Source organism: Eutrigla gurnardus, assembly GCF_963514095.1.
Source record: "Eutrigla gurnardus genome assembly, chromosome: 21".
Classification (NCBI taxonomy): Eukaryota; Metazoa; Chordata; class Actinopteri; order Perciformes; family Triglidae; genus Eutrigla; species Eutrigla gurnardus.
This window is the reverse complement of record NC_139932.1, coordinates 19,077,530-19,089,310: the sequence shown is the minus strand read 5'-3', so window position 1 is coordinate 19,089,310 and position 11,781 is coordinate 19,077,530. Positions and strand designations below refer to the sequence as shown.

The 11,781-nt window shown below is 46.1% G+C and overlaps 2 protein-coding genes across 7 annotated transcripts in view; one reads left to right on the top strand and one right to left on the bottom strand.

Moving 5' to 3' along the window:
* nav3 (neuron navigator 3) overlaps nucleotides 1-11,781 on the bottom strand; it is a 209,790-nt gene that overhangs the window by 3,568 nt on the left and 194,441 nt on the right. For 5 of the 6 annotated variants that reach the window (XM_084039402.1, XM_084039398.1, XM_084039401.1 and 2 more), the window contains 13 exons: nucleotides 10,705-10,728; nucleotides 10,192-10,358; nucleotides 8,458-8,611; nucleotides 7,296-7,482; nucleotides 3,953-4,050; nucleotides 3,763-3,858; nucleotides 2,825-2,993; nucleotides 2,507-2,742; nucleotides 2,005-2,159; nucleotides 1,853-1,924; nucleotides 1,414-1,610; nucleotides 1,218-1,336; nucleotides 877-1,080 (listed from right to left, as the gene is read on the bottom strand). In XM_084039402.1, coding sequence (XP_083895528.1) covers nucleotides 877-1,080; nucleotides 1,218-1,336; nucleotides 1,414-1,610; nucleotides 1,853-1,924; nucleotides 2,005-2,159; nucleotides 2,507-2,742; nucleotides 2,825-2,993; nucleotides 3,763-3,858; nucleotides 3,953-4,050; nucleotides 7,296-7,482; nucleotides 8,458-8,611; nucleotides 10,192-10,358; nucleotides 10,705-10,728 — 1,878 coding nt within the window. The remainder of the gene's footprint in view (nucleotides 1-876; nucleotides 1,081-1,217; nucleotides 1,337-1,413; nucleotides 1,611-1,852; nucleotides 1,925-2,004; nucleotides 2,160-2,506; nucleotides 2,743-2,824; nucleotides 2,994-3,762; nucleotides 3,859-3,952; nucleotides 4,051-7,295; nucleotides 7,483-8,457; nucleotides 8,612-10,191; nucleotides 10,359-10,704; nucleotides 10,729-11,781) is intronic. The other variant, XM_084039399.1, reaches the window with a different exon arrangement.
* LOC311032187 (uncharacterized protein) overlaps nucleotides 1-11,781 on the top strand; it is a gene marked incomplete at its 3' end in the record, with an annotated part of 228,111 nt that overhangs the window by 92,335 nt on the left and 123,995 nt on the right. The gene's annotated exons all lie outside the window — the stretch shown is intronic.

Here is an 11,781-nt window from a genome sequence, read left to right as displayed (position 1 = left end):
GTAAAAAAAGCAAGTTAAGATTGATACAAAAGATAAAACAATGAGTAAATAAAAGAAATGAAAAGGCAATAAAGAGAAGTAATAAAAAGATGACAGTAGACAGCTGGCCGATCATGCAGAGCCCAGCAATCGTGAATTAGAAAAACAGGAAGGGATCAAACCGACGTGTAACGACGAAGCTGGCGGTAAATCAGCACCATGAAACCTGCAGAACTTCTCATCCCTGCACCCGAGCTAACGGTCTAAATAATGCACAAGTGCTGCCGCATCTGGTGCATTGCTTCAAGTGTTCCTAAAATGAGCCTCGGCACACCTGCACACACACACACACACACACACACACACACACACACACACACACACACACACACACACACACACACACACACAGGCAAGCACACACACACACAGGCAAGCAAGCACACACACACACACACACACACACACACACACACACACACACACAGGCAAGCAAGCACACACACACACACACACACACACACACACAGGCAAGCAAGCACACACACACACACACACACACACAGGCAAGCAAGCACACACACACATAGTTGTTTTTGGATGACTACCCTTTAATTCCTCTTGGGCTGCAATAACCCACCAAATAGAAAATCATTCTCTCTCTGTCCTCCCTGAATAGTTCAGTGTGTGTGTGTGTGAGTGTGTGTGTGAGAGAGTGCAAACCTCCACCTCGCTGTGCATCTAGCTTCTCCATTTGTTTTATTTGTTCCCTTGAGAAGCCAAGGTTACACTCCTCCCCGGTTCCTATGGAAACCTATAAGTCCTCCATATCCTCCTGTCTCTACAGTGTAAACAGTGTAAACAGTGTGAACAGTGTGAACAGTGCGGCCTCCTCACCAGCGGGTCTCCCTCCGTGTCGCTCTGAGACACCTGCTTGGACGACGCCCCCTCCTTGGACGAGCTGTAGCCGTCGTAGCCGACGTCCTCGGGCCTCAGCTGCAGCAGCGCCTGGCCGTCCTGCTGCAGGTGGGCGGCGTTCCACGGGTACGTGTCGTTCACCCACTTGGACGGATCCTCCCACGCCGCTCGCTTCCCGTACAGCTGCAGAGGACGAGGTACGGACGAGGTACGGACGTTAACACTTACTCCTTCTACGATAGACTATCAACTATTTATCTCAGTCGATCGACTGACGCAGAAAACGTTTGCTCTGGAGGTTTTAGGCTTAAAGGACGTACCTGAAGCCCCTCCCTCACGGCCTCCAGCAGGTAGGGCACCAGAGAGTAGTTCCACAGGTCCGTGAACCAGACCCGGGATCCTTCCACATCCATGGGGCAGGACAGGAAGAGACGGGGACCTGCAGGGGGGGGGGGGGCAGAGGGGTTGAGTGGTTGTTGAATGGAGGGTGGACTCATCGTAGAGAGAGAGACTGACCTATGGTGACATCAGAGGAGCTGTGGGCCTCCAGGAAGCCGTTGAGGTGCTGCCAGGTCTTGGGGATCCAGTCGATGATCTTGATGAGGTCGTTGCTGCGCATGTTCTTATCGATCTCCGTCTCGATCAGCTTCCGCCGCAGGAAACGTCCCAGGAAGCCTTTCACCGGCTCGGTGTGGTTGGTGCACAGCACCCACCTACGACAGGAGGAGGGGGTTTGGATTTTAATTTTCCGTAACATATTCCAATTCTGGGATGAGCTTCTCCCCTAACGACTTTTATATTTGCCAAATCGTGATTTCCACTCATTAACGGTGTAATCACTTCCCTCTAACGAGGCTGATTATCCCAGAGATGTAATTAAAGGGGCTCCTCATGGAGGAATGCCTTCATTGGAAAATAACGTGTCGACGGGGAAGTGAAGTCAAATCCGACAAACCTGAAGTTGTGGTGCAGCTCGAGGTTCGGGGAGGAGGAGACTCCCTGGTTCATGGTCCCGATAACGTAAGGGCTGCATGGAGACGACAACACACACTTACTCACAGTCACACGTCTCACTGAATGTAGACTCAAATCCTCGTTTCCTCTCACCATTTGTGGTACTTGCAGTTGAGGAAGCCGTTGAAGATGTCGCTGAGGGAGCCGATGTGGTGCAGGTTGTCCAGGATCACCACGGTGGGGAGCTCCATGTCCGTCTCCTCGGAGTTACACTGCTCCGCCAGCGTGGACAGATACTGACGCAGGTCCTGCAACAGGAAGCATTCAAGGATTTACTTCATTCTTCATTCAGACGCAGTATTAAAATATTAAAACGTTCAGGCTTTTCTTCCTCTGGGCAAACTTTTACTACAGATACAAGTAAAATGTTGCATCCTGGAGCTCACAGTTTAAATGCTGATATATTTATTTTATGCTCATCATCGATCAGAAGTCTACTGCCATCAACATATACAAACTGTCTCTTTATTATGTGTATAAAACGTTATATCTCTGTCTACACATCCAGAGGTGTAGGAATGCATTATGGGAGATGTAGGGCGTTGCTAAACTGACACATAAGCGCTGTAGATAAAGCTCCTCCTCCTCCTCCCACCTTGCTGGAGTTCTGGTCCACGTTGAAGCTGGCCACGTTGTGCTCCGTCACCGGCTGCCCCATCTGAGAGATGATGTACTCCGCCAGCTTGGAGGCCAGGAAGGACTTGCCGGTGCCGCTGGGGCCCGAGAGGATGATGCGGCGGTGCTCCATCAGCAGGTTGAGGTACCGCTGGACGATGGGCTTCGGGATCAGCGTGTCGAAGACCAGGCTGTCGATGCTGTTCTCCCTCACACCTGGGGAGAACGATCACATGCATTACACCGGGTCCGACAGCAGCCGTGGTCCTGAAACAGAAGCTCCTCGCCGCCGCCGCACCTTTGAGGTTGACCTTGATGACGTTGCTGTCGCCCACCAGGTATCCGCAGGGCAGCAGCTCAGGCACTTCGGAGGTGTGGGAGCGGACCACCTCGCCCATCCTGTAGCACACGATGCTGTCTGAGCTGAGGCCGAGGCTGGTCAGAGGGTCCACCCGGAACACGTACTCCTGCAGGCAGGGAGGCGTTTGAATACAGACTCTTCACACTAGGGGTGAGTTTTGGCAAGAACCTCATGATACGATACGTATCACGATACTTTGGTCACGATACGATACGTATCACAATACTTTGGTCATGATACGATACGTATCACGATACGTATCACGATATGATACGTATCATGATACTTTGGTCACGATACGATACGTATCACGATACTTTGGTCATGATACGATACGTATCACGATATAAATAAAGATGAAAACACAAGTACCTGTATATGTACACCAGATGATATTGATCAGAGGACAAATTGAGTCAAAACTATTTCATTCAAAACAGCCTCTCCATTTTATTAATTCCCATGAAATTCACTGGAATAAATATTGAAAAGAAAATTAAAGGATAAAGTACACTGAGTGACAATGCACAAAATAATAAATAATAATAAATAATGTTTCTCCTTTTGTGTCACTGTTTGAACACTGAACTGAAGAGGTCATATAAAAATAATGTAAAGGTATATGTAAACTGTGTAAAATCGATATTGTATCGGGCGGCAAAGTATCGGGCGATATATTGCCGTATCGATATTTTTACCCAGCCCTACTTCTCACATACTTTTTTCGCCCATAAAGCTGGAATATTAAACAATCCCGCTCCTATTTAAATGCATCAGTCATCACTTGAACAGGTGAAATGAATTCATGCACATTTGTTTGGTGCTCTAAAAGACAAGACATTTGCTCGTGCTGTTACGTTCCGAAATAAACTGACCTTGAAGAGGCGTCGGATGACCCCGTCCAGGACGTCCCACTTGGTTTTCCCGCTCACGCCTATAGACCCGATCAGGTACGCGTGGCCGTGTTTGCCCTGAAAGATCAAATTCATAAAACAAACAAACAGGAGTCAGAAAGGAGCGGCAGCTTGGGATGGATGAAATAATGCTGAGTCATCGCCAGCTGACCTTGGTGGTGTACGGCCCGCTGTTGATGGTCACCACGATCCGCACGCTCCGGCCCTCCTTGCGTAGATTCCCCTCGTAGCCGTCGTCGAGCAGAATATCTGAAAGCAGAAGAAATCTATCACCGTCTTGATTCATTAGAAACAAATCTCTCTCGCCCTCTCTCTCTCTGCCTGCTGGCTAAAGATTGGAGCTGGAAAACGGACAAACACACTCCAAAAGAAAAAAGTTAGTTAATGGGTTTTTCCTTCATCCTATAATGACTTTTACGTTTAATCGATGTTTTCATAGGGAAGCTTTTTTTCTCAGCGAGTGCACAGAATGACCAAGTCAGAAGAACAAGGAGGAGGTTTATTTTAAATGATGGATTCAACCTGATCCTGGATCAGTTTGGCCTGTTAGCCACAGCAGCCCTGCATACAGCCGCGGATCCTACTGGTTAACAAATTAAATGTTAGAATCCATAAATAAGATCCAAAATCAGTACTCAAATGCATTGTTTTGTTGTGTTTTTAATCTATGCTATGCATTACTCAACAAAAACAGCCATGAAATAAAAATAAGGAATACTAATCCCACATTATTCATCATATTTTGTGTTTTCTTCCCACCAATTTATGGGCTCTCTGCTGAAAAAATGAAATCTAGAAACTGCTTCTCTGCTTATAAATTCATAAAAAAAATCACAATTTGTGATGTTTTGGGAAATCTGGAGGCTATTTAAACTATTATGGCAGATCAAACAGCATCAAAGTTCTCATATTTGACCAGGAGCCTTTGTCACATGACATCACATATTATTTTATGTGGAGTCAGATATTCACTCTCCTCATTTAAATATATAAAACACAAAATGCATGTGTGGCTATTAAGTGGCTTAACGCAGTCATGTGATACATCATCAATATAAAAATACTGATGGAAGCAGCTTTAATTATTGGACCTAATCTGCAGCATTTTGACATATCTGTTTCCTGCCACCTTTGACCTCTGACAACGACCAACGCCACTAACTCCTCCATTCATCCTCTTTTCTCCCCCGGACTCCATGTTTGGGAGGAGAGGGGAAGGAGGAGCCACTCTGTATGCGGCCGGCGTCCCCCAGCCGAGGGCTCTGCGTCGGGGCGATAACGGCCCGCCGGCCCTCGTCCTCCCACGCGCTGCTGCACCCGGCTCATCCCTCCATCCATTAACGAGGAGCGAGTCCTCGGAGGGAGCGGCGCCTTCGATGTTAATTACAGGACAAAACTCTCTCACTTCGCTGGTGTGTGTGTGTGTGTGTGTGTGTGTGAGAGCAGCTATTTCATCATTTCTCCTCCGGATCATTTTTTTGCTCTGCTAACGTAATTCTCTCACGCTCATTGAGGAAAGTGTGGAGGGAGATAATCCAGCTGGAGTTCTGCCCGAAGAGAACATGAAGTGTGTTTAAGCAGACAGAAGAATCCGGCTCTGACAAGCCAGCAGGTTTCATTCTCTGAACACACCTGCAGTAAAGAAATGTGTGTGTTCTGTTGATACTCGGCTTTCTGGGACGGAGCTCATAGAGGTGGGAATCTTTGTGGGTCTCACGATTCCATTCACAACCCATTTTTAAAGTCCATGCATCAGGATCGACTCCGGTCCTCTGTGAGCTCATAAAGGCGGCGTGGCAAATTATGAGATTATAAGATTATATACTGTAATTATCTTCTTTTTTTTTTTAACTGATTACAATAATGTAAATACACAAAGGCAAATCTAAGTCCACTTTCAACATAATAATTAGTATAATAAAAAATGTTTTACATTTAAAAATAAATAAATCGAGTTTTAGAAGTTATTAGAAAATAAGAATCACAATTTTTTGACATGAATCTATTGTTTTGCCAACCCCTAGCAACCATTATTATCTTCTATTATATATATATATATATATATATTAGGGGTGGGACGATACGGGTAACTCACGATTCGATACTGTGGCGATATTTGGCCCACGATAACGATAATATCACGATACACGATGTCTGCGATATTCGATATATTGCAAGAAATTTCCTCAACAATATATCACGATATGTGACTGAAAAAGAAAAAATATGCATAAAAAATAAATTCCAAAACTTCGTACAATGTACAAATGAATAAACACTGTCCAGCTGGACACATTAAAGTGCATGAACATTAATAACATGTCTTATGTAAACCAAGACAGTGCTTTCTGATACTGAAAAGTCAGTACTTGTTTTATGTAAACTTGGGCCCGTTTTAGTTTAACAATAGCTAAACAAGAGAAGAATAACATCAGAATTGAATGAAATATTGGGCACATTTCAGTATGCAACCAATTATGTGCAGAGTTATGTTCACCCATCCAGTACCTGGGAAGTCGGGCCTCATGCCCTCAGAGCTGGGTGAAAACTGCTTGGAGCTCACAGCAACACCGCAGCACACGGCTCCACGGATCCACACATGCGGACCCTCCGGCGGACGGTAAACACGCGCCGCCCGGAATCCTGCCCGTAAATAGGCAATCAAACCCGGCCGAAAAGTCGGCACTCATGCCTTCAAGGCTGTGTGAAACCCGCTTGGAGCTCAGACCGACCCCCGGGCAGCGGGCGGCCCCCGCGGATCCGCTCCGGAGAACCGTAAACAACGCAGCGGAGACGCATGCAGTGGAAATTGGGGACGCACCGACGGGAGTCTAAAAAAACCCGTAGACCCAAAATATCGATATTTGCCGTCAGTGTATCGATTTATTTATTGCGACAGAGAGCACAACAATATATTGCAATATCGATTTTTTTCCCCACCCCTAATATATATATATATATTTTTTTTTTTATTATTTTCATTGTTGATTCATCTGTCAGTAATATTCTTGATGAATCCTTTAGTTGTTTGATGTTTTGGCTGCAAATCAAAGACGTTTACTCATAAAGAGGAGAAAAGAAAACCGAAATTAAATTATTCTCCTGAGATGAGTTATTTTTTTGTCTGTAGTTTAAGTCTTTTCCCTTCACCTCCTTGAGAAACCGCTACAGACACCTGGAGCTACAGACACCTGGAGCTACAGACACCTGGAGACACCTGGAGCTACAGACACCTGGAGACACCTGGAGCTACAGACACCTGGAGCTACAGACACCTGGAGACACCTGGAGCTACAGACACCTGGAGCTACAGACACCTGGAGCTAGAGACACCTGGAGACACCTGGAGCTACAGACACCTGGAGCTACAGACACCTGGAGACACCTGGAGCTACAGACACCTGGAGACACCTGGAGCTACAGACACCTGGAGACACCTGGAGCTAGAGACGCCTGGAGCTACAGACACCTGGAGCCGATGAGGCCGAACTGACCTGACATGATGGTGTCGGTGATGTTGAGGTTGTTGAGCGACAGCCCCAGGGACTGACGGGAGGAGGACGAGGACGTGCTGGAGGTCTCGGAGGGCGGCCGGGCCGTCTTCAGGGGCGTGGCGGTCGGCGTGGCGTTCCCGCTGGACTTCAGGCGATCGTTCTCCGCCTTCAACGCCTCGATCTCATTCTGTTGATCCGCAGAGAAAAGAGTGAACATGAGACAAACTAGAGCGGGTTTCAAAGCTGCGTTCAGGCTGTTGTATTGAATCAGTATTACGAGCGTTATGGGCTGTAAGCAGCTTTCTGAACTTCAAGGCTCTCTTTGTACTTAAGGTTAAGTCTCAGATAAGGAGCCTTAACATGATCCGCAGATCTGAGAGCAGACTATAGGGCTTCCACAGACGAGGCAATCCACATCCACAAAGATCCACTTAACAGCGGAGGCACTTGTGGCGATCCTCTTTGAACTCGCGCTCCTTTCAAGAATATGAAATGACGCCGCGTCTCTGAACATTAAAGATGCGAGGCGATGAAGCGGCGGCTCGTTGGGAAACATCAAGGGGGATATATCGAATAGAATGTGTGCATTTACAGGAAGAAAACTTCACTTTGTATCGTTTTATTCGGCTTCCTTCCACCGCTCCGGAGTGTGTTCACCTTCACAGGTGATTTAAATGATGCTACGTTTATTAATCAGCAGGATCGGAGACGATACGGCATGCTGGCTCAGATTTGTGATCGTTGGGAAGCTAGCTTTTGTTTATTTGTTTTTCAGGTCAAGGACCCCCACGGCTTACAGTGACCCGGTGGAGGGACCCCTTATTACATATCATATTCAACTTATATTTGCTTATTATAGGTTGCATTTTTGGAAGAAATAAAGTTTGGGATCAGATCATTTCGGGGACCCTCTTGCAGTAACTCTGCGGATCCACTAGGGGTCCCGGACCCCCTGTTAAAGATCTCTGCTTTAAGGAATAGTTCCATGGAGAAATAAGCTATATCATGAACTTATATATCTATATATATACTATATCAATGATCTTTGTGAAGTGTAAAGAGGATGTTCAGTATGTATAGAAAGTATAGGAGGAGTAAAGCCAATTAGATATTTAAACTGTATCTAAAATAGATAAATGCATGCCCTTGGGTGAGTCAGCACCTGCATGCGGTTCATGGCCTCGCGGATCTGGTCCAGGTGGTGGGCGGAGCTAAGCGCCTCCAGGCGGATGTCCGTCAACTTGAGCTCCTTCTCCCGCAGCTCGTTTTTCAGCAGCAGGATGGTTTCTGCCTCGGCCTCGGTGCATTCACAGAGCCTGCAAACCACACAGGGAGGAGGAGGAGGAGGAGGAGGAGGAGGAGGAAGGGGAGGGGAGGGAGGTCACCTCAAGGGTTATATACAAACACACACTCTAGAGAGAAAACACACACTTAAAGGAAACAGGAGAGCTGAAGTTCAGAGGGAAAGCTGAGTCAGCACAGGTAGGAGCTGAATTAGGGACATCTGGGACAGCGGATCCACCCCCATTTACTCCCCATATACTGATTATAGAACAGCTATAATATATGTGCAGTTATATGGGATGTAGAGGTGGTTGTTGTCTCCTCATCATGATTCAGTTATTTCCACAAAAACAGGCCGACATCTAAAAACTAGAGTTAGATGCAACACAACAAGAATCCGCCCCCGAGAAAACCACGCCAAACGAATGGTCCAGCTGCTCACGCTGCAGCACACGGTGCACAGAACACTCATGCTAGCTCGCTATTTGGCAAAAAAAAAAGCCTGAATTTGTCTCATCACTTGATTTCCATTTCCTGCTCATTACTGGTCCCGGTTCAGTTTGTGAACCAGGAGAGAGGATGGCCTCCGACATGCCGATGAGTCACACCAACACACCCCAGCCGCACACACACACTCCCTGGGAGCCCGCCGACACAGAGCCCATTACCGGGATCTGTGCTTGTAGACCACGTGGCCGTTTTGCCTTTTCGTTGGCGTCCAAATGGGGGAGGACTTGCTATCGCAAACGCACTTGCTACAGCGGGGGAGAGCGTTAAAGAGAAGGATGAACAGAGGTCAGAGGAGAGGTCAACGAAAGAAGAGGTGAGGATTTAACAGACAAAAAGAACAGTGAAAAAAACATGATCCCCTCCACTCCAATGTTTTATTATTATTATTATTTATTATATATATTTATTTTATTATTATTGTTATTATTTTTGGTTAATCTATCATCATTATTATTCCCTTTTTTATTTTTACTATGATTATTATTATTATTATTAATTTTTTAATCCTCTGAGAGGTCAGAGGTTAAAGAAAGGCGAGGTGAGGATTTAACAGACAAAAATACCTGAAAAACACATGATCCCCTCCTTTTTTATTTTTATTTTTTAATTATATATTTCTTTTATATGTCTTCTATTTTATTATTATTTTTGTTAATTTATCATCATCATTATTATTTTTAGTTTTTACTATTATTATCATTATTATTACTACACTATCTTATATCTTTTGGTGTGTATGTGCACCTATAGACACGGGAGAATGTAAGCATTATCATTAAATACTATTTACTTAGTATTTGCAGGTACGCAGATATATATAATCATCCGTGTCTGTGTAGATGGGATATCCCTTTATTTACCTTACGTTAGACACTTAAGTATTTATTTATGAATATCATTTTGGACGTCTAAAGGAGGAAAAACAAAAAAACAAACGGAGTATTGGAGTAATGTTGTTACATTGTACGTTTTAAATGTACTGCTTTTTCATTCCCTGTGATCAACAGCAAGAAAAAAACATAATAATAATACTAAAAACAACTAAAAACAACAGTGAGACGTATTTGATGTGTGTGGAGGGGGAGAAGGTGCATGGACTCACTCGGTGGTGGAGGGCGAGGAGTGCAGCGTGGCGATGCTGCCCTGCCGGTTGTCGTGCTGCAGTTTGGGCGAGGACGGCAGCGAGTCGCTCATCTCCTCCATCTCGTCGTGGGCCGACTGGGATTTGGTTTTCTTCTTGCTGAACGCCTGCTTGAAGGAGCTGCGTAGCTGTAAGACACATCCGATCGGGGGGGGAGACGTTAATATGGCCACCCCCTCCGACAAATACATCACTTCCTGCCAGATCAGGAAGTCAGTCTGTGTGTGGTTTCCAAAGCAAAAGGTCACGTTAGGTCAAGAGGCAGAAAGCAAGGCTGTAAGTAGAGATGGGGCTGAGAGAGGGGGACCAGGCTTTTTAATGATCCGACTAATGGACAGGCATTCAAAATGAACAAGGGGGGAGGAGAGAGGGGAGGGTTGCCGGTTCCATGCCGATGTTTCCAGGAAAAGGAAAAGAAGAGGAAGGATACAGGAAGACGGGGAGCAACCACACACACATACAGGAGACACTGACCTGAGCCGGGATGGAGTCAGCCACCTGAAGACGAGGAACACACCCAACGTTAACCACGCAAAACACACACACACACACCCGCCGTCACCTCAGTTCAACTCCACCCGCGTGTGTGTGTGTGTGTGTGTGAGGATTTATGCAAATGAATAATTAATTGCTGCCTAAGTAAAAGGATTGATTTGTATTCATGAGGCTGACTTGGATTTTTGTGGAGATGGTCTCACGTATCATGGCGGGCTATATAGGGTGTCTGGGAACTTTGGTGGCGTTTCATTTTCAAGGGCAGCGTTTTGGGCCGAGACCGAACTTCTAATATGTCATCCAGCCGACTCTGGGGGGGGGCTGCAGCAAATAACAGCTCTCCAGCCGGGGACGCTGAGCTGCTATTATAGAGCCAAGCAAAGGACAGAAACACCAGAGAGCTTTCTGGTTTTTACATGGTTTTGGCCGGCGTTTGTGGGGATTTGAGGACACGGACCTCGGCAGAAACGGAAACATGAGACTTTGTGTTTCTCCCACAAAGAGACAGAAGTTCGAAGTCGTTCTAGACCTTTAAATGTGACCGAGTGCAGCCGAGGAGGAACTGTGGGATTAAGAGCCCCTCGTCCGAATGGGAAGTGAGAGAGCTTTGACTCCTCTAACCTCTGGGCAGCCGTTGCCGCGGTTACGAGCTGCCCCTCCGTGTCCGTGGCCACTTTAGCGTCTCTCCAACCTAATCTGCATGCTGTTGTCACCGTGCGTGAGATTCAGAGTGCGGCTCAAACAGTCATTGACCCCCCCCTCTCTCTGACCGCGGCACGGTAACCTAGCAACGGGGATGTGATGGCAGAGTGCCTTCAAGCAGGAGGTGAATGTGACTTTTAGGATGTTTCCAGATGACCTACGAGAATCGGGAGAATCCAAACAAAAAAGCTGTGCAAACCCACTTTTAGCTGCAGCTTCATGCAGAATATTAAACGCACCTTTAAAGGCATTCAGCTGATTTTTGACGCTTTATTCCACAAAACGGCCCTTCATCTATGCAAAGAAGACATTTAATATTTTAATACCGCCATAAAGACTATATTTGAACTAGAT